General features: G+C 44.7%; 1 protein-coding gene across 3 annotated transcripts in view; it reads right to left on the reverse strand.

Annotated features, from left to right (window-relative positions):
- The window catches only part of tenm2a (teneurin transmembrane protein 2a), a 152,991-nt gene that overhangs the window by 60,422 nt on the left and 69,946 nt on the right, over positions 1–22,623 (reverse strand). For 2 of the 3 annotated variants that reach the window (XM_053428883.1, XM_053428882.1), the window contains exon 3: positions 1,860–2,066. The exons of the other annotated variant lie outside the window; for it this stretch is intronic. In XM_053428883.1, coding sequence (XP_053284858.1) covers positions 1,860–2,066 — 207 coding nt within the window. The remainder of the gene's footprint in view (positions 1–1,859; positions 2,067–22,623) is intronic. 3 annotated transcript variants of the gene reach the window in all.

Genomic DNA, 22,623 nt, shown 5'->3' on the forward strand with positions numbered 1-22,623 from the left:
TCGATTTTAATGGACGCCCAAAGCCAAGGACTCCCTCTGTACCCATTATATCAGCAGATCTGGTGGGGAAATGTGGCAATTTGCAATTCCGTCTCAATGTTGTTCTCCCTCCATCCAAATATCTCTCTTTCACCCCCGAAGCTCTCATCAGCTTTACCCCTTCTTTTTTTATTTCGTGTCTCTTTGACGCCCTATGTCTCTTGGTCTTGGCCGCCCTTATCAGACAGGTTCTAACTATTTTTAACTGCATGGTGTGCTTTGGATGTGTTTTTCTTTTTTACTTTTAGATTTCTTTATGCAAGATATCTCATTAAACAACTTCAAAAGTCAAAGTTTGGCTTTTCTCTATCTGTGCAACCCATTTGCTTCTTTGCGCCTCTTTCTGCCTCTGTTGTTTTTTCCTTCTCTCTTTGTCTCTCTCGCTCGCCCTCTCTGTGTGTACATGCTCAGCAGAGACTGAAAGAAGCCCTGGAACAGAAAGTGTGGGTGTATAATCGCGAGCAGGAATGAGAGAAAGAGAGCGTGTGCCTGTGAGCCTCACTCTCCCTCTTTGCCAGTGTCTGCCATTAGGGTGTCAGTGGCAGAGTGAATTTATTTGCTGTGTGGTTACTGGGCTAATGATTGATGTTGCCCCAGCAAACAGTAAACCAATTAGGAGGCTGATGTAACGTCATTTTAAAAGCCTCCTAATCACGTTGCTCTTGAACCTGGGACCCGGGCCTTCCCTAATGAAGATTTATACTGGATCAAAGGAGAGCCTAACGCCATTAACAATAGATTGTATTCCACCAAAAATCACATTAGGACTTCTCTGCCCACCCCTCTCCCTCCCATCAGGCCTCTGCTAAATATATCTACTGATTACAAGTGCAGATGCACAGAGGAATGAGGAGAAACAGGGGAGGAGCGGGAAGGAGCGGCAGAGAGGTAAACATACTTAGAGAGATGGCCCACAGTAGCTAATTGTTGAGAACAAATGTGTACGCTGATGAATACACTCATCACCGCAGATGAGTGTGTTAACGTGTGCGTTTGCGTTGATATGGGCGAGGAGAATAGTTGCGAGGTGCTGATATAAGCACGCCGGGCCTCTAACAGCCAACAGGAGAACATCCAATGATGAAAGAGGAGGCTCAGAGCCAAGGAAACTAACTAGTTTGTCTTTGCTACGCTGATCCTCCTGCTGGCACTTAAAATTCATTATCCCCTTACCTTTCACTTTCCGCTGGATTATTAATGTCATATGGAAAATGAGCACAAACACACCTACTCACTGTCAACCATTGTGCGCACTGCAGAGTGAAGGGGTGGCTTTCACTTGCATCATTGTTTTCTGGCAAAACTTGACAAAGGTGGGAGGGCTACATTGAGTGTAATCCATTAACAAAATCCCAGATAGGCTCCTTAAAACCAGCTTTTACTAACGTGAGATTCATACAAATTTATAAAATTACACATTTATTCGACATATATTTAGCTAAAAGTCACTGTTAAAGATGTGTGACCAATCAAATGATTTATTCCCTCAAATAAAACCATAATAATTATAATCTCGTACTATTCATACATTGTAAAATGTGTTTGTTTAGTTGATTCACTTCCCTGCCCTGAAAACAAATGCTGACTTTGTAGGAATGCAAAAAACAGAGGCAGGAACAAAATGGCTTAGCAAACGAGATGTGACATTAAATTAAAGCGCAGGATTTCTTGGCATTTTACCGAGCAGACACTAAATCAGATCAGGAAATGGACAAATGATGAGGTAATGCAACGCGGTGACCCAGGTGATGGATGACCCACACATAAAATGAATGACAGGATAAAAGGGGCGCGGATGAGTGGACTGGTCTCCCGCTTACCTGTGGACGAGGGCTGCGCCCGGAGCAGGTACGAGTCCTCAGGGTGGGGCTCCAGGTGGGAGTGGGTGGAGTTATTCTCCAGCAGGGGCACCTGGCACTCCCTGAAGGGCGGACAGGGGCCGGGAGAGGGGTGGTGGGGGGCGGAGGAGGAGGACGGGAGGGATGGAGGGAGCAGGGAGGAGGAAGAGGTCGGAGGGAGTGGGCGACCTGGAGGATGGAGGGAGAGAGAGAGAGAGAGAGAGAGGGAGGAAGGGAGGGGGGGGGGAGGCGTTAGACAAAACAGATGGCCATGACTGACAGTGATGCAGGGGCTTGTTCCAAGAAGCACGTTCACTGAGACACTGAGTCTCTGAAAGGTCGAGACAGACACCTTACATTTAGACATATTCTCTCAACCAACAGGTTTCTGCAGCCACGCATAAAGTTTTGCTTTAATTTGATTTCAGGACATTTTCTGAGATTTCTGCCTCCATCCAAACACTCAGTGATGACTGTCACCAAAACGTTATTTTGATGGATGTTAACAAGTGTGTATTGTGACATTTAAATCTAAACAAACTAGAATATTGTGCTGCTATGTGTTTTGGATTTTAATATAGTTTTTACGACACATTTAGAAGTGCATTTGAATGTGGATTTATATGAAAAGACCTGTTGAAGGTCATGTAAGGTTTACTGAACTCGCTTTTTGGAACAGCCGCCTGGTAACAGCGATGTACAGCAGCTTGGAAACAAACACAAAAAGCTTTGTGAGACTGGAGATTCAGCAAAGACTAAGACATGAATGAGTGAAAAACAAAAAACCTAACCCTTCTGCAAAAACAAAAAATCATTGGCAGGAACAATGACAATCTCTGCCGCTGTAGAGACCTGAAGCAACATGTGACAAGCTCATGATACTGCTGAATGATAAAATGTACTTTAACACAAGTACAATAGTGCTATAAAGTCCATGAACTGACTCATTCCTATTTCTATCTACATTGTATATGTTGCCACCACAACATATTGGTCACATCAGACCAAACAAAGCCACGACTGTCAAACATTTTTATATTTCAGTGGATCAAACGCTTATAGAGTTGGCATAAGAGGCCCTACATCGATTGTATGATTGTCCTCTACATGGGCGAGACAAAAGAAAGTTAACAGCCAAGTCTTTAAATAGTGGGAGCCCTGGGATGTGTGGACACAATCAGGCTGTCCCATTCACCAGAGAGAAGGAGAAGAGAGGGATGGAGAGATTTCACTCTACTCTCCAAAGGTTTGGAATCAAGGACAAAGACAAATCTAATAATTTCTATTTAGAGACGGCTCAAAATATAGAATAATTACGCCTTCCATATTTGCAGCTCAATCAATCAACAATATGGTGAGAATGAGGCCACTGAGTCCAGCCAATCCACTGAAGGACTCAGGTTATTACGACTGCTAATTAGAAAGTAAACCGAATACGCTTTGACACACTGATAATAACTTATTTTCTCCAGTTTCCATATTTAAAATGACAGCCCTGGGCTCCAGCCAGCAAAGTGTCCTTTAAACAGCTTTACATATACACCTTTTGTATGGATTTTCTAGCCCACATTCCACAGTCACAACTTGTCATTCACCATCCAAATTTGAAATATAAGGCGGAGGATACAAAATTAAATAGGCTTGTACGTCTATAGTTTCACAACCTTCATCCATTGCTTATTTCGCCGGTGAGAACTTCACCTGAAAAACAGTTGAAGAAAGTTACACTGCCTTTAGCCTTTCAGTGAGGGACTTCAACTTTAGTGCTACTTCTTCACATGAATCCAAAAACGGAGACGAACACAGGAGGCAGACAAAAGAAAAGCCGTGGGAATTTGGAAGAAAAATACCAGATAGGCGCACATTCATCATCACGGTATTTATTTCGTTTTCTCCTTCTCTCAACAGCAGCTCTTCAGAATTCAGATGTGGTGTGATTGCAGTTTGACGGCATTCTCTTTCCCTTCACAGAGTGCTGACAGGAATCAGAATGTGTAGAGGCAATGATAGATGGGGGGGCCCGGGCGATACTGCTTGCATCAGGTAAACATCAGGGAGGGGGGAGTGTCAATGAAGGCATCATGTGAGAAACACAAAGCGGATGGGCATGGCTGTTGGATAACTTTTGCGTGTATGATTCAAAATCAAGAGCGTTAATAATGGAAAATTCTAATTAGGAATCATTAATCCAGGTCTAAATGTGGCTTTATGGAAACAGATTTGATGGAAACAGAAGCAGAGTGATGCCTCCGTCCTGCTGTCCAAACTGCTCCAGCTCAGCGCTTTGCGTCATGGAAACCAGAGCTACGATCGATCCCCGGCCCCACGTTAACTACACCCCAGAGAGATGCCTTCCTTGTCTTCTGTTTAGGTATGTGTGCCGGTGTCTGTGTGTGTGTGTCTGTGTGTCCGGTCAATCTCATCAGAGCAAACAGAGAAAAATGGATAAACAATGGCCAAGCAAACAACTGTGGCCGAAAGGAAGGAAACGGAGGAGAGGCAGGGAGAGAGGGACGAGGAGGGGGGAGGCAGAGACACCGAGGTCACGGGGGGTAACCAGGGGATTGGAGGGTGAAAGTGAGAGTGAGAGGTGGAGGGAGGACGGAGAAAAGAGGACAGTCAGGAAGCTATGAGCCGACAAAACTTCTTGCCAATAAATAACGAGGGAGAGAGCAATAGAGGAGGGTAATTGGGAGAGAAGGAGACAATGAGACGGGTCCGAAGAGTGGAAAATTTAGAAAAATAGGGAGGTAGAAAGGGAATAGGCCACTGACCTATGAAAAAAAAAGCTGTTGCTCCAAAAGAATTGATGGATCACTTCAGTGGATGGAGAAAATGGATCTTGTTATTTGCATATTTTAGCAAGACCTTTAATAAGGAGATTGGTGACAGCAGGTGATAGAAGGTGTGTGTGTGTGTGTAGATGCACCTTTGAGATAGTTTTATTGCAGTTGTACGTTTTTATTACATGCGTACACAGTTTGCGTGAGCCGTGCGCGCGAGAGGGTTATGTGTACGCCTTTGTAGTTATTAATATTTTAAATCACTTTAATTACAAAAAAGGAAAAATTGCACTGGTTGGCCAAAAGCAATTAAGGGAACTTTAATCTCCTTAGCAATTATGCTGTGGGGCATCCTTAACTCAGTCATTTCTGCCCGCTACATTTCAGGAAAGGTCACTGGAAATTGCTTTGTGTTATTAGAACAAAGACTTGGCAATGAGTTCACGTGGTTCTCTTGATGATTTGCTCGTTGTCATCCTTCAGCCGCTTCCCCGGCCATCTGTATACATCTCTTAATCCTTCTGTCCTCGCCGCCCGCTCTCACAATCTACACTTCTCTTGCACAAGTGTTGATTAGCGCGACAATGAGTGTATCATGGGGGGGGAGAGAACAACCGGGCATCCCGGTCTCTCGGTGATTGGATTACAGTGTAAAAAAAGAAACACTTTCATCAGCCGTTTGTGGCGCGAGCACCCGGCTTTGACTTGCCTAGATGAGTCATATAAGTGTTTGAGCTTTGCCTGTTGTCGCTCTGCTGTGCGTGTCCATTGAATCAACATAATATGTGCTTTGCATAATCTATTCTTTCTCCACGAGGCCATTGCTTGGTGTTACACATCAGACACAATTCTGCTTGTTGACTTGTCGGGGACTCTCTTCTCCTCTCCCTCGCTCCGTCCATCCGTACACCCATCTGGCCGAGGTGAGGAGTGGCAGGCCGAGGAGAGTGGAGTGGAGCGAGGGATGGAGCGAGGGATGGAGCGAGGGATGGAGCAACAGCTGGAGCCCAGTCAGACAAGGAGAGACAAATTACCCCTCTAACGAGAGCCATTCATCATCTCTTCATCTCTGCGTTGCTCCACACCTCTATGTGAAAAACAGTGCACCTGGATGGCATCTCTGGAAACGCGGAAATAAAACAACCTCCCACATCAATCTACCATTCAACTTAACTTTACTCTCATTTAGTCGCTGCTCGTGTGGCGGCTGCTGCGAAGTCAATCAGCGCGTGTTCCTATTAAGGTGATGGAAAATAACGACAAAAAAAAAGAGAGGAGGGGGGGGTGTGGTTTAGAGCAAGATAAGAGAGACGGGAAATGATTGAATGAGCGGTACGCGGGGAAAGAGGGTGGAATAAGAAGCGACACACCCATGCTGGCACATGCAGAGACTCATTACCCTGGCTGCTGTCAGCCCAGATGTTGGACTGAGGGGGAGCTGTCAGTCAGTACGTGTGTGTTAGTATTTTGTGCATGTGTGTGTGTGTGTGTGTGTCTGACAGTGATCTGAGGGCTATTTAGTGATGACAGCTGCTGACACAATGGGCCCTTTTCTCTATTTATCTATACAGCGCAGTCTGTCTCCTCAATCTCATCTCTCTTCCTGTTCCCCCCCCGCACTCGCTGAAATCCTCGCCTCCTCCTCTTATTCACCCCTTTTTAATATTTCACATTTAGCTCAACTGCGGCGACGTGCACACCTGTTGTTGTCTGCATGTGTGAGCAACAAATGGATGTGGCAGCCTATCCAGGAACAGCCTGAGTTCATCCGCGTCCCCCCCCCCCTCCCTCTCCTCTTTCCTAATCAGCGTCACTGCAGAAAGTGAGTGATAAAAATGAGTAAAGCAGGAAGGGAGAAGAGAGGACGATTCGACGGACGTGTTCTAATTAATAAAGTTGGGCTTTCACAGCCTAAAGAGAAGATTGTATCAGTGGCTCTTTACTTTGATGTGTAACAAAGTGTCTGGGTTCCTCTCAGGCCCACAGATCTCCTCTGCCTGCGCTCACTCTCTATTTCATCTCGCCTGCATCACTCCCGTCTCTGCACAACTACAGGAGCACTCTGCCTCAGCAGGCTGATCCACACACACATACATAACCACACACACACACACACACACACGCACGCAAACACACACACACACACGGCAGCTGAGGCAGAAAACACCTGGAAAAAAAAAAAAAGGTGCTCCACAGACTCGCAGCACCACATTGTGCTGTTCTACATTCCAGCGTTTCATTAATACATTTCGTTTGTTCCATTCAGGATAAAAACTACAGCTCAACACTTGACGTACATACAGAGTTTAACTGAAAACCACGACATAATTGATTTTAAACAGAATATTCGTTTTCATGGAAGTGACGTGTCAGTAATGCTCAAGTAGTTTTCCACTTTCAGAGGAATAAGCTGAATGTTTCAACCACATCATTTATGGAGAGAATGACGAAATGTCTCCACTTCCTCCCACTGTTCAGAAATGAGGCTAAAATGTTGCAGATACAAATTCTGCCATCTTGCACATTTGGAGGCCGAGTCTGTGCAGTAGCGATCAGAGGAAGGAGCCGCGGAGATGCTTGTCCAATCGTAGGTCAGTTTCAGCTGTCAATCATCGTTTCAATAGCAACAAATAATGAATCGATACCAGTCTTATCAAAAAAAGGATATTTGAACATTCATTAGTTTTATAAGAATTAGCTAAAATAAATATTTGACTTATATTGCTTCATGTATAAAGAAATGTTAAAATTAAACACCTCAACCTGTGACTGCTTTTTTCATTCTGAATAACTATGAGGCCATTAGAATTAATAGGCCCCAATTATTTGTCGCTTCTTAACATTATCTCCTGAGCTCCTCTCAGTGTGGAGAGCAGAGTAATGGAGACTCATTACATCAACAGAACTTGATGAGCCAGGAGATGATATAATTGAACAAAAGTGTCGGCTCTCTCATCGAAACATTGTTTTGATCATTTACAAAGTTATGACAGCTCTACAAAATAACAGAGACGAACCTCCAAACTCCTCCAAGAGCTGTGACTAGGTACATGACCAGCCGCCCTAAGTCACAATGTACACCGCACAGCATGAAGTCCAACAGAGCATCTTTTATGAGTAATCCCAACATGGAGCTCAGGAGGTTGCTCCACTCCTCATTCAAGTGGCAGAGATGAGGACAGACACCAGCTGACACAAAGCAATACACTCAACCTTTTGACCCATAATGCACTGCAGCATCTATCTGCATCTGCTGATTGAAACATGCCTCCCTGTTGCCGGGAAGTGCAAGTGCACGTGGCTACGTCTGTCTGAGTGTGTGTCTGTGGCTGTACATTGCATTAGGATGCTACAGCACACCCGTGCTGTCCATTGTCGGAGATGTCCACTGCGTAACTTGGGGCAACCATGGAGGCTGCATTACCATATAAATTACATCCATGTTGTTGCCGCTGCTGTGGATTGATGGTATTGTTATGGATTCTACACGTTGGACCCTCATTGAAAACAATCAAAATAAATAGCCGGCCCTCTCCCACATAAATGCAAGCACACACGCAGACGTGTCATAAGTGCACACACACACCGAAGCATGTGCACGTGAGAAGGCGCTCGAGCACACGGGGACCCTCAACCCCAGGTGCAGAGAGATAGATATCCATCCTTTCAGCCTTCCATTACCTCTGAACATGCTCTGTAACGGCTGATAGGAGTGAATCTGCAAAGGGGGGAATATCAGTCTATCTATCTTGTGTGTGTGTGTGTGTGTGTGTGTGTGTGTGTGTGTGTGTGTGTGTGTGTGTGTGTGTGTATGTTTGTGTGTGTGTGTGTGTGTGTGTGTGTGTGTGTTTGTGTGTGTGCCTGTGTGTGAAACCTGTAATAATACATAAGCCTTTTTTTTGCTGCTGCTACTTTCAATAAGCTGCCCAATGCCTATTTATGAATCAATTTGATGGTAGCAGAAAAAAAAAAATATTAAACTTCGGGGCACAAAACATATAATAATGGACGGACAATAACCACACGAAATTAAGTCATTTCTCTGCCACAAAATAGATGCTGGAGTTAATAAAAATGCCAACCAATTATTTCCAAATTTGTTATTCAAATAATACAGTGACAGCAATTATACAATGCTGAAAATGTATTTAATAGGTTTAAGGGCCAAGCTATTTCTCCAAATCAAATCCAAGCCTTTCAGAGCTGGAGGTAGATTTTATGGAACAAACAAGACTCAACATTTTCCTACTTGAGAGGCAGTGTTGAAATAAACTTATGGACAAGGTCTTAGCTGGAGACAGTACTTGGTCTTTGCACGAAAATGTGAAAATGCTGAAAAAAAGACAAATTAACAGACAGAAACCTTTACAGCTTTAAAAAGACCTTCTTAGAATTAGATAATGTCTGGAGGTTCTGTGTGTCTGTTATCTTAACTGGAGAATGCTCTTAGATGCTGCAGAGTAAAAAGAAAAGAAAGACAAATCAGCAGGGGGGTAACGCTTGGGAAGAGCTTTCCCCCCAATCCGCCAAAATGCTGAATCACTCCCAGACATGTTGGCACTATGCTCGAGAAGCTTTGGATTTACAGAAAGTAAATTCTAAATAAGTTGTCATTTACTGGCAATAAATATGAGAATTTATTAAGAATGTTTATTTTCTAAGCTTTGTTGAAGTACACACTCTGTTTGAACAAGGAGCAATTTAAAACATTTTAATCACTGACTATTAATCACTTTGGTCAAAGCTATAGAGCTAACGGGAAACAAGAAATTTGTTAAATTAGCATTTGAGTGAAACAGGAATAGTTCATGTACATAGACAATTGGTCCCTGTGTGTAAGTTGTGGCCCCTTAATGGCCCCTGATTCCCGAAAAATCTTATATCCACCACTGATTGTATCTATCACTAAAACAGATATCACCTGCTTGTCATGTAAAAAGACCATTGCAGTTACTTCAAACAACTTACAACAACTTTTAATAAAGTAATGATAATGCTTCGTAAATGATTAAGACGAGGCCGCCAAACTGTTCTGATAAATACCAAGGTGAGGATTTGCCAGAGAGAAGCTTGGCCAGAAATACAAACTTAATTTATTCTTAAAAACACCTTCATTAATTAACACCTAAGTGTGAGCCATCGAAGCTTTAATGAAAAGTTTACACCCAATCGTGACATCCTAAATTTCCAGTCAGATGGTTCCAGCCACCATCTCTTTATTAATCATGTCCACCACACACAAATGATTTTATTCTGGTAGATGGAAAAGATATGTTTTTTTTTCATTTTGCAAAAGAACACTAAATTCCATTTGCATTTTAAAACAGGCCTCATTTGATGGAAATTTGGGAGACAAGGCTCCTGCAGAAATCACATTACCCACAGTCACTCAGCGTCAGTCATCAATAATCAAATGCCTGCAGAACAGAAGCACGGAAAGTGCACAGAATACAGAAATACACATGTAGCGACATTCTGTTAAAACACACACACACACACACACACACACACACACACACACACACACACACACACACACACACACACACACACACACACACACACACACACACACACACACACACACACACACACACACACACACACACACACACAGGTACCTACATGACCACCTATTCAATGTAGCACTGATTAACTGCGGCAAATGCTGTGGTTGTTATGACAATCTAGTTCCATGTAAAGCATGAAAAGAAAGAAAAGAACAGGGGGAAGAAGAGCCCTGGGAGAAACGGGAGACGGTAAGTGATGTGGACTTTTTTGGTGCATGGATCTGCCAGTTAAGACCTTGTGCAGTCACAGTCAATTACATTGTAATCTCATAAATAAACTCAATTCCAATAAAGCCTTTTTTTCCCGGTGTGTTTGTGTGATGTTACATTACGTGAGGTGCACGTGCGTGTGAGACGGGCCCGAATCGGCAGAGTTCACGATTAGCAAACGTCTGCACTCGGAGCAGCCAATAGGGGGTTGATGTATTTGGAGCCTGTGGATAATGTCTATGCTGTGGCCTGTTGCTGAGAGAAACCTCTTCTCCTCTTTGATGTTCTGCAGCAGCTATTAATAGTAACAGCAGGAGAAAAAAATATTTAAAAAAAAAGAAGAGAGAGCTAAAAAACACAGCGCGCCATGTTATGTTCCCTCTAACTAGCTTCACTGTTGAGCCTTGAGCTCAGGCGTTCTCTCAAGGTGAGTCTCCCCACGCTGGGACAAATTTACTGAGCCTTGATTCAGCCTCGCCTCAGAGATGTATGTGATTTATCAAGGCAGTTTGCCTGACATCTAAGGTACACATTGTGTGCCTCTCTCCCTTCTACACACGAGATACCATAATGGCGTTTGATTCCACTGGAATCGCAAAGGCGCAGCACACATCATGCATTTGTAATTCTCACCTTTAAAACAATGGGTTCTTGCTCCGTTCCTTTTCCGAAATGAACGGCTCATCGTTCCTTTTTCAAGGGGTTAGGGTTTCTTAGTGTATGTATACACCAATAACTAGGATAATGATATGAGAGTGAAATATTTAAGATTTGGATGATAATCAATCTTAGAAATCCCACCGATTTCTTTTTGGATATTTGGAGAAGGTTTAGCAGCACTAAATGACTTGCATTGCTCGATCTAATTACACAGGGTGATGCCATGTTAATGTAATGAATGAGGAGAGAGAAAGCCCCTCTTCCGCTTCTTGGCTAACGGATGTTGTTTTCTCAGTGGGCGTTGATGTGGTGTCTGAAAAAACTGGGTGTCGGAGAATATTCACGTGAACAAAGTTGGTAAAAGTTATGTTTCCCAACTTTCAGACGTCACAACTTATAAACCAATTAACATCATTTTACGTTCAGCTCTACATAGCTTTTAAAGTGAACTTTACATCTTTTTAAATGTTGTCACTAGCAAACTGTATTTCCATCACTCACAAGTGCCTCTTTTTACCAAGTAGATGTTTTTACGATTCATGTGCACATTTTAAATTATCTTTACGCTTTCACACCTGATCCTTTTTTCGGTCTTTATTATGCAAATATTGGATAGAGGTTTCAAGATGTTGTTTAAACACTATTTTATTTTCATACTCTGACCTCTAATAACATGAACCCACTGAAGTTGGAACAACAACCTCTCAGCTCAGTAAATGGGATCTTCCACAGAGCATGTGAACGGACGGGCTGTGGTTTCTGGGCAATTAAATATGGGAACAATTATAAATGGAGAGGTTCAATTAGCCGACTCGGTTCCCTGTGTTTGCAAATGAAACATCCCTAACACAAAACGAAGAAAAAAGTCGAACACCCTGTGTCATATAACAGTCACAGTCACAAGAGAAGAAGTGAGAGGGCACAAACAAACAAGTGCAAAATGAATGTGAATTTGTGTGAGGAAGAATTATGTTACTTCATTTAATCTAAAATAGGTGGGAAGAGATAATGAGCATCTTGATCTTTTATATCACCAGAGACGAGTAGTGTGGTGAATTTTGGTGAATAACAACGTGTTATTTTTCATTAATTTCCTCCATTATGAACCCCATAATAAATAGGTTGTTATTAAGTTTATCATAATAAGTGTTCAAATTATTTTCACAGTTAGAGTTTAATAGTAGGGCTTGGGGAATGGAAGTGACATTTAGGGATTTTTCTTCTCTTTAAATTTCACATTTTGGATTTCAGCTGAACTGCACCTTTTCCCGGCTCCTCATCAGCAGCAATGTGCTTGGGAGGCGGTCTTAATCACTGATTGCATTATTAGCCGCCGCCTCGGTAAATCAGATGTTAATTACATGCAGATTGCGAGCTCAAACAGAAATGACAGGAGTATAAGAGCAAACTTGTGCCTCACTTTCACAGATGTAACACAAATCTGGCGCGTCGCCTCCCGTCCTCCCTCCACGTGAGGGGGTATTTGTGTCTGAGAGGGTGCAGACAGGGGAGTAGAGCGACGTGATTGGAGATTACCATGCATGCCTAGGCCCTTTGAAGTATCTGCCGCTTTGGTCACGGACGACTGAGTGGATGAGTCGGTGTGTGTGTGTGTGTGTGTGTGTGTGTGTGTGTGTGTGTGTGTGTGTGTGTGAGAGAGGCAGGGATAGGCTGAGTCATAAGCCTCTGAGGCTCACTGTTTGTGTCCACAGAAATTACACACAAACCCCCAACACATATGCACTTGCTCGTCTGTCTTTTTTCTTTTTTTTTCTGCAACGGGACACAAACGTCACACGGCCACACAATTAACACAGCTTGCATCAGCTGACATCAGCTGACTCAGAGGAATATGGAAGTCCCCACGCTGATGGACCTCACATGCATCCGTGCATCTCCGCGCACGCCTCAGTGTGTATTTGGGAGCGCTTGTTTGTGTGGCCCGCTCTGCACAAACACTCTCTTGCAAACGTGATGCAACTCTCCAAGGCACGACCTGCAAGAACCTATTCGCCTCATAAACAGTTGTGCCCAGCCAAGCAGAGGCAGGAGCAGACTTTACTAGGCACTGGAGGAGGCCACCAGCCCAGTCGAACGCTCAACATTAGGCCATTAGTCTCACCCCCTCGCTATGAACTACAGACCTTGGAGACAAATATTAAATGCTTATCTTTGTAGGATGGAGACAAGTCAGTCAGTTTAAGCTGAGAGCGTTGAATGAGATTTTTAATTACTGCATGACCTGGGGTATATTAGCACATATTAATGAGGATCATTAACCTAGAGGTAACTAAGACCCCTCCTCCTTAACTACAACTGATAGCACCTCTGCTGACTGCATGTACGTGGGTGTGCGCGTGTCTTTTTTTGAAAAAATGTTTCACAGATGGTTTATTACATCCCTTATAATAAACCGCACGCTCTTGGTAAAACTAAATAACTAGATTCAATCCTTCTTTTTAAAGGAATTTAACGAATGAAAGCCGGCTCTCCTGGCCAACAGCCTTGGCTTGAAACGTTTGTGTTTGAAGGTTTGTTGAAAATGAGAGATTGCAATGCAGATGAAAGCTTTCCATCAATTTTTTTATGAAGCTTCAGATATTGGAAAAAAACTACAATTTTTCTTGGGCCGCAAGTAGCTACAGCACAAAGCAGAGTGATGAGAAGAAGCGGCGAAGAATTTCAAATTGACATATGCAAAGGTCAAGGTACTTCCAGTGGAAAATGAAGAACAAACAGGTAAAAAGGAGAAGTTTCTGCTTGAGGTAGAAGAGAGGAGGACCCGCTCTCCACCTCCTGCCGTTTAAATGCCAGGCTGATAATGACGTCGTCCATCCATCTTTTCCGTGACTCCACCCCTCCATCCCTCCCTCTTTCTCCGACCATGTGTGCCAACTTCAGTCTTGTAGTGCCATTAGGCTGCTGTCTCAGTGGCAAAGAGGCAGACGCTCTTATCTCAGTGGAGGGTGCACCAGCCGTGTTTGGCTTGTACACACAAACACACCCACACACACACACACACGCACGCACGCACGCACGAACACACACACATGCACCGAAAAACTCATTCACTCGCAAAGGCCTATGCAAAGATACACTCTTCTTTATCTCTTACTCTGTCCATTTCTTTGCACTCTCCTGTCTCAGCAGTTTATCCTTTCATCTTTACATAACAGTGTGGTCCCTCAGCGACCTGCTCTAAAAGTAGTCGTCCCCCATTATATACACACGTGCTAATCCGCAGTGCACCAGTGACCCGTCCACCTGAGCCTCATGTCCGACTCTTTCTCATGTGTCCACCAATGTCAATACGGCGACTAGAATACAAATATCAAAACGATTATGCTCACAGATCCATTGCGGGGGGGGGGGGATTCGGCTGCACGCATACACACATTGGGCGCATTTATGAAATAAAGAGCATTACAGCCAAGGGAGCAGGGATTTCTTGCAGTGAATCCAAAGAAAGAATCAGGACCATGTTGTTGAGAGTTCTGGGTGGTTACATGCACAATAGAGGCAATCACTTGAGCACTGTGCTATTCTGTCTGGTGCTGGGGGGGAATAATGGGGCATAATACTGCTCTCTGGTAGCCATTTATATTAGAAAATATGATGAAGAGTGTGGTATGGCTGAATGCACCATTTACAGTTTATACAGTTTTTGAATTTAGTCTATGGCAAGAGGGGCTCTGGTACATTTTATGTAAATTCTGTGTCTGAATGTGTGCAACAGCCTGCGTGTGTGTGTGTGTGTGTGTGTGTGTGCATTTTCCTTCCGTACACTGTGCATTAATTGCCATTCCCAGTGGTCGTCTTGAGTGCGCAGGACTCCGTTGGGACATCTGCACCTTCATTAGACTCTACTGATCATCACGCCGCAGCACCAAGAGAGAGCCTATGCCCCTCTTTCATCACTTCTTCTTTGCTCCAGCACTCCCTCGCCTCTCTCCCTTTCCGCAACTCCTCTGCCTCGCTCTCTTTTTTTTTTAAACAATATTTCCTACCAGATCCCGCAGTGTCATTTTCTTTTTAAATGTTATCTGCATGGCATTTCTGGGTTTATTAGGGGTGGGTGCACAGGAGAAGGCAACGGTCGGAAAGAGTGGGAGAAAAATTTGTCACAAAGTTTTAGACAAGCTGGACTTGAACACGTGTGGCCGCTCCATGCTCGCCCCTAGATCCGATGCACCACGGTGTACCCTAAGCTGCTCTCTCATTTTGTAATGTCTTACCGCCTCCCCCTCACATCCGTCGACATTTGTCACTTTGCCTCCCCCCTCCCCTTCACCCCTTCCCCGCTTCCCCTCATCTCACACACGTTCTTTTGCATTTTCCTTCCCATCAGCCTTCCTTTCATCATTATCTCCCTGTTAATACTTGTCACTGTCTCGATCCCACCAGCGCAAGTGGTTCTTGCCCCCCAGGGGGTATATGGGTTTGCTAGAACTCCACAGACCCCTACAGATGCCTAGTGCACTCCGCGTAGCCCCCCCCCCCCCTTCACACACCTCCCTCGTGTCTACCAACCCAGTCCTCTGACTTAGCCCTCGCCTTACTCTCCCCCTCTCTCTCCCCCTTTCCTCCGCAGTGGATGAGAGACGCCAGCTGGAGGAAACAGAGAGAAATGGGCCCAATTACAGCATTGTGAACTGAAAGTTGGCTAATTAACTCTAATTTGCTAACAAACTGTTTTTTCACGAAGAATCATCTCTCCCTGTCACATGGCACGCACATACATGAGGAACTGCATTTGCATCCCCTGCCAAGTAACAGAAAAGTGCACAGACGCACATTCACACAACTGCAGGTACACAAAAAATTACCGCTCTCACCCTCTTTCCCATCTACACACACAGGAAGGCTCACATGCCCACACACATGCGCACGGACCCACTTGCTCAGCTGTATTTACCGCGAGGGCAATGTTGATTGCGTTAGAGCGGCTGATTATTGCACAGTGACAGTAAAGGAAACAAATGTCTTTCATAGGCAGGCATCTATCTCAGCGAGAGGGCTCCTAGCTATGGACTATAGCAGCAAATGACTGCGCTGCGTCGAGCTATGACGGATAGAAGAAAGAGGGCAGGAAGAGGAGGAGTGGTGGGGGAAGAGCGAGGAGAAGAGAGTGATTGCAAAAATGAGGTTTGGGGAGAACAAAAAAGTTAGAGCAGCGCCAGATGGAGAGGGGAGGGGGGAACAGATGAATAAGTTGAAATAAAAAATGGATGGAGGGAGGAGATGAGACAGAGTGAAAAGATGGATAAGGAGCGATTCTCCGGGTTTTGTACTGATGCTGTGAAAGAGTTTTCCCCTACAACGGGATAATGGTGGTTAGAGGCAAGAACAATAGGTTTATCTGGAGCAAAGATGCTATCTGGGGGAAAATACACACACATACAGGCACGCACATCACACAACCTCTCTCTCACACGAACGCTGGAGGATGTTTGTACTTGTGCGTTACAGTCAGTCTTAATTATAGTGTAGCTGCCTCTTGGAACAATAAGGCTGTCAGCGTGGAGTTATCAGAACAGGTGTCCAGTGAGCACAGCTGAAACGACAGTCACACACACAAATACACACAAATACGCACACAAACGCACAAACGCACAGTCTCTCTTAAAGCCAATGTTAGAGTGTGAGGATAGCCTCTCCTTCCTCTCAATGAATCGTGAAATCCTTCTGGATTACTAGACATGATAAGAAGCATTTTACATATGTGTGCGATAACACATGTAATGCACATAGATAGCACACACAAACACACACACACACACACACACTCAACACCTGACCACAGACCAGATGGTTTTAAGAAAAATGTCAACTCGTCTCGCTGCACCTTTCACTAGCACTCCTCCCATATTTTACTCTCCCTCGCTTTTTTTCCTTTTACACCAAACCTCGTGTTTTTTCTCTTCCGACAAATCTCTGCTGGTGGTTTTCCTCGGAGACTCCACCGTTCTCACCGTCTCCCTCGCAATGAGATTGATAGTTTTCCTCTTTCTCTCGCGCTCTGTTTCGCTGATCCACCTTCGTTTCATCTTCCCCTTGCTCCATCTCTGTCCCTCTCTCACACCTCATTAGTGATGGTAATACTCCATGTAATAGAGGACACCATTCACAATAAGTGTGTGTGTGTGTGTGTGTGTCTGTGTGCGTGCGTGTCAGCATGACCACACACTCTGGAAGGGACTGTGTCTGGGAAGGGGAGATGAGTTTTCCCCTCTGATCCCATTTCTCCGTCTGGGCACTTCCCCTTCTTCTCGCCGGGAGAAAATCCGATGGAAATGCAATCACAATCAGTTAGGGTCCAGACGAGGATGGACACACACACGCAGACACACACACGCACGCACACATAAACTCTATTCCACAACCAAAAGGGAGCCATGCAGAAAATTGTTTTGGACATGGTGATGACGAGAGGGGGGTCTGGGGTGTGGTGAGGGGGGGACTTTTTAATTTACATTTTTAATGTAAAATATCATTCAAATAGGAAAAGTTGGGCATCCCATTATACAGCTTCTTTATTACACACACAAGGCACATCAGTCTCAGGGATACTGTGTCCTGAAAAATATTCACACACACCAACACATGTGAACAGCCTGCTGGGCCCCGCAGCCATAATCACCACATTTGAAACGTGGCTCTACTTCACTCACCATAAATCTGGAGGTATAATCTACCCTGTCCTCCAGATATCATCAATCACAGATAATCTACAGTACGCCTTTGGATTTCCTTCCTGTCCTCACAGCCATTCAGGAAGGGTCAAATGGGGGGGGGGAAGTTACCTAGTGGCAGGTGGCAAACAGAGGGCGCTCAGGCCCTGCTACTTCCAAAGAAGTATCCTGAGAAACCTTCATTTAATAAGACTTTTAAAAAATGACATTGAAATATTTATCGTTCAAACTAACGAAGTCAGTATTATTCAGTTTGTGAGTAAAAATTGTAATTTGCAATTAAAATGTGACAGATGTTAATACGGGTAATAGAAAAGATGCAAATTTTGGTCTTGACTGTTTTTTAAATGACCACCAGAGATGCCTTTCAGAATATCAACATATTTTGGAATAATCCATATGATTTTAAAACTTCCAAACATGTTTCAAGTTATCGACTTTTTTGTGGATTCATCACGCTATGACAAGCTGCAAACCACAGTAAACTCCAGCGAGAGGATACTTCTGTCTGAAGACAGCCGTGGCTCGCTCTCAGATATCGGTCCTGTTTGTTCAACACAAGCTGTTGACTTCTCCAACAGCACAAACACAATCAGTGGCGCAGCAGCTAATAATAATCTCGAGTCCTTCGGAACGCTTGCTCTGCTCGATCAAACCGGCTACTTCCTGCCGTTAGCATTGCCTCCACCTCCGAGGTCACAGCCAGTGATGTCAGACCAAAATGAGACTGCATGGCCCCCGGGGGCCCCTGTGGTTGCTTGTGGCCTGCCCGTGTCATAAAAAATCTGTGTCAGGCCATCAATCGAAAATAACGGGGCTGGCGTGAGGGTCAACCACCTGCAGGAGCACTTGTGGTGATGCCTCTAATGGCATGTGGACATGGCTTTGCCTTTGAATACATGTGGAACCATTACTCTGAGCCACTGGAGCTGCACCATCAGAATGACTTGTTTTTTCCTCCGCACTTGTACGTCTGTGCATACACCATCAACATCTGCGTGCTTGTTTGGACTAAGAGGACATCTGCCCATGTCAGCAGTGATTTACATTTTCTCCAAACAGGAGGGCGAGTTGACACACAGTTAATAAACCCCCCATCTGACGGCCAAATTTGATTGATGCCAATTTGTGCCAACAACGTTATGTGTCTATTTAAAAGTGGAGCCCTTAACCTGCAGTAATTCACATTCGACACCTGTTTGCTCATCATATCAGTTAGCAATTTCAAATCTGTAGCATTTGTGTCAGCGATAATCATCCCGCAAAAAATGCCTCCTTGTCAAAAAGTGTAGTTTCAAAAAGTAATGCAAACACGCGGCTGGAAAGTGAACCCGACACTGGCCTTCCTCTCCTCCCTCCTTTTGTCTCTCTCTCCTTTCATGCTGTTTTTTGTCCTCTACAAGTCTCCTGCAGTTCTTAAAGGCTGAGACGGCACTGTGGGAGTCTGATCAGTACACACACACACACACACACACACACTCACATACTCGCATACTCACACTCTTTTGTGCTGCTGAATGAAAAAAATCCTGCCCCTTTAGAAGTGTGTCTGTCAAAAGGAAATTGCTGGCTGCATTACAAGCCTTTGAAGGTATTGAAAACTTATTTTTACAATCGCCCCGCAGGCAGGTGGAGAGAGAGACGACTGTGTGTGTGTGTGTGTGAGAGTGAGAGTGTGTGTGTGTGTGTGTGTGTGTTTGAAAATGTTCACCCGACAGGTTGGGTCATTTTCTCTGTTCTTTTAGTCACATTACAGTTGATTATTGTTATTGTCTGGACTACAGTTTGTTCCTGAGTTCACCGTTTTTCCTCCACCCCCCCACCGCCACGCCATCTGAATTATCTTTACCTTTTTCCTCAGTCCTTCCACCCGAGACCCCCCAACGGAGAGAAACAAACTTTCAAAGCGAGCCAAACAATGAGGCACACAAACACACATTCCTCCATGAAAGAGCCCTGCTCCTGCGTTGGAACATGAAGAGGCACAGAACGGACATAATGGCTTTCTGATAATTATTCATGAAAGGGGACTTTTGTCTGTAGTGAGCGCCGCTAAGTGATTTTAGCTCGACAGAGTGGAATGAGCCTGGAGTCAGTCACAACACGGGGCAGATGACCAACAGTATGGCCGAGCTCAGACGGACACTGACACACACACATACACAGAAGGGCTATCAGCTGAGGCACAGAGACACACACACACACACATTCGCAGATTCCGTGACACGGCTTCATCATAAGGTTTCAATTTATCTGTGCAGGACAGTCTGGCACACACTTTATGGCCGTGCCTTCCATCTGGGGTTCATGTCGTCAAACAGGCAGGCGGACGGATGGGACAGACAGACTGAGGGACAGGCGGACGGCCCCCTCCACACTGATTAGTTCTGAACGATGAGGAGGGCGGGCTGGAATCAGAACGGCAGTAATCAGGAGAGGCAGTGAGGCTGTACTTTTCTCAAAATTACAATATGGTCACTGAGAGCATATGGTTGTCCTCCTCTTCCGTTTCTGTTCCACCTCCAGCTCTAACAGTTATACAAGTCCCGCTCCTCACTTTGAAAACATCTTCCACTTCTTCTCTGCTCTGCATTGTACTTGAACTCACTTTTGTTTGCAGCTGTCGGGACAATATAGCGGCACCAGAAAGCAGCCACCGCATCCACAACAACAACAACAACAACCGTCCCGACGGTCCGCGAGGGAGGAGGGTTTTATCGTCCCACCATGATCTCTCCCACGAGAACCAGCCCTGACTCTTCCTCCCTCCCTTCATTTCTATTCCCAGTATCTTCTCCAGCTCTGGTTTCTGGAGTGATGTGCTTTATCGTTTCCCGTACGGAAGTCGTTACTGAATGATTGCGGTGGAAAAAAAGAAAAGATCGAATGAAGGACAAACTAGATTTCTCCTTCTGTCTATCTGGCTCACCTCTCTGTCCGGACCCCTCCTCATCTCTCTCCCTCTCTCTCTCATCTTCCCTCCATCTCTTACCCTCCATCTCTTTCTCTCCATCACCCTCTCTCTGGTGGAGGATGGTAATCCCATTAGGATCAATATTCCAGGCGAAGTGAGCATCCTTTCACTGCAGCAATTACAAACCTTTAGAGACATAAAGGAGAGCATTTCTTCACAGCTTAGACCATCAATCAAGTATTTAGCTTCAGAGGCTAAGGATGGTATGTGTGTGTGTGAGGGATAGGGTGTGTGTGTTTGTGTGTGTGTGTGTGTGCGTCTGTGTTTCAGAATTCATGCAGTATTGTTCCGTTTGCGTTACTGAAATGACTTTTGGGATTTTCGTCTTATAGATGCTATTATGGCTGTATGAATACATGAGAGAGCTTCTTAATGCACACTTCCCATCTGGCGGTGCAACAAGGCGCTATCATCTCCCTTGTGAATGTATGTATTAGCACCGTCCACAGTGGGATTTCACAGACGGCTAAGCTTGGGTGTTTAAGCCAGGGGTTAAAATTTCATGCCTCCACGTTATCTCTCTCTCTCCCCCCCCCCCACGCACCACCACATCCGGTACCCTCCTCACACGCCCAGTCCGCGCACCGAACCAAAGCTCGTTGCCTCCGCTGCATTCATCACTATACGCTTGTGTGCAGAACACATGGTATGCTATTTTAACAATCTTTGAACTAGGTTTCCTTGACAGCGGCGGAGCCTTGCTATGATTGCAATGCCACTAAAAACAACTGGCTTCTCACTAACGTAAAAATAATAACGCAGCTCGACTCCCTCTCACGCTTCTCTTCCTCCCTTTCCCCTCCCTTCTCTAATGAGGTGGAGTGACTGACAGCGAGCGGTGAGGGCATATCACTTCTTATCATGTCAGCTCTGCGGCCACTTGTGCCCCTCAATGTCACAGGGCTCCTCTTTGCCTGGAGGTCCGCGGCTTCCGTCTATCTAACTGCTCTGCACCCCCCCCCCCCACCCAATCTGGCACGTTTCGCTCCGAGCCCGACGCTGCCTCGGTCGGGCACACATCTGGAGGCAACCTTGGTGCCAGGCTCTGGAGCAGCCCTATCGCTAAGAGAACAGTAAAATGCACTTCATCAAAAGGGCTTCATATATGTATAGTTCTCCGCAGTGAAAATCAAATCTGTGTCTGGGTTAAAATTTGTTAGAGAGTGTAACAATTTAATCAGTTCTTTACCAGAGCGGAAAATAGAAAACGCCATACTCTCAGTCCGATGCAGCAGTGTGGGTTACAGTGGATCTTACAACAACAAACACTAAGTACTAAGTCTTTCAATTATGTATAAGAAAAAAGAAAACACGCAGGGAAAGACAGATCCTAATGGCTCGCTATTTTTATCGACAGAGCTGCATCGTAGCCTGTGGCTCCCACTGTCAAAATGATCGTTCTAATTCTTTGCCATGAAAAAATTCAATTAGACTATCATTAGACCAGGCTGATGATGAGATTCTGTTTATCCTTAACTGCACATTATTCGATTCTTCATTTAACAGGCAGCGCCTCATTTACTGATGATCCATTTAACAAATGCTCTTCTAAAACTTTCTTTTGGCTGAAAATGTGGAGTTTTTTTTTTTCTTTCTGAATCTGCAGAGTTACACAAAGAATCAGGGTACACTTCCATGTCTCTCTGTTTGACACATGCTATCTGTTTTATGTTGTGCAAAGACAAGTTCTCTTTCCTGCCAATTCCACTCAGACACTCAAGCATATGACTACACGGGAAGAAACTAAGGGAGTGGCAGGGGGTTTAACTGTTGGATTCTTGTGTTAAAAAAGGGGGAGAGGGAGCAAAAAGCATGCCTGCATGTGTGCGAGAGTTTGTGTGGAAGCAGCAGAAGGGG

Source organism: Pleuronectes platessa, chromosome 8 (assembly GCF_947347685.1).
Source record: "Pleuronectes platessa chromosome 8, fPlePla1.1, whole genome shotgun sequence".
In the NCBI taxonomy this organism is placed as follows: Eukaryota; Metazoa; Chordata; class Actinopteri; order Pleuronectiformes; family Pleuronectidae; genus Pleuronectes; species Pleuronectes platessa.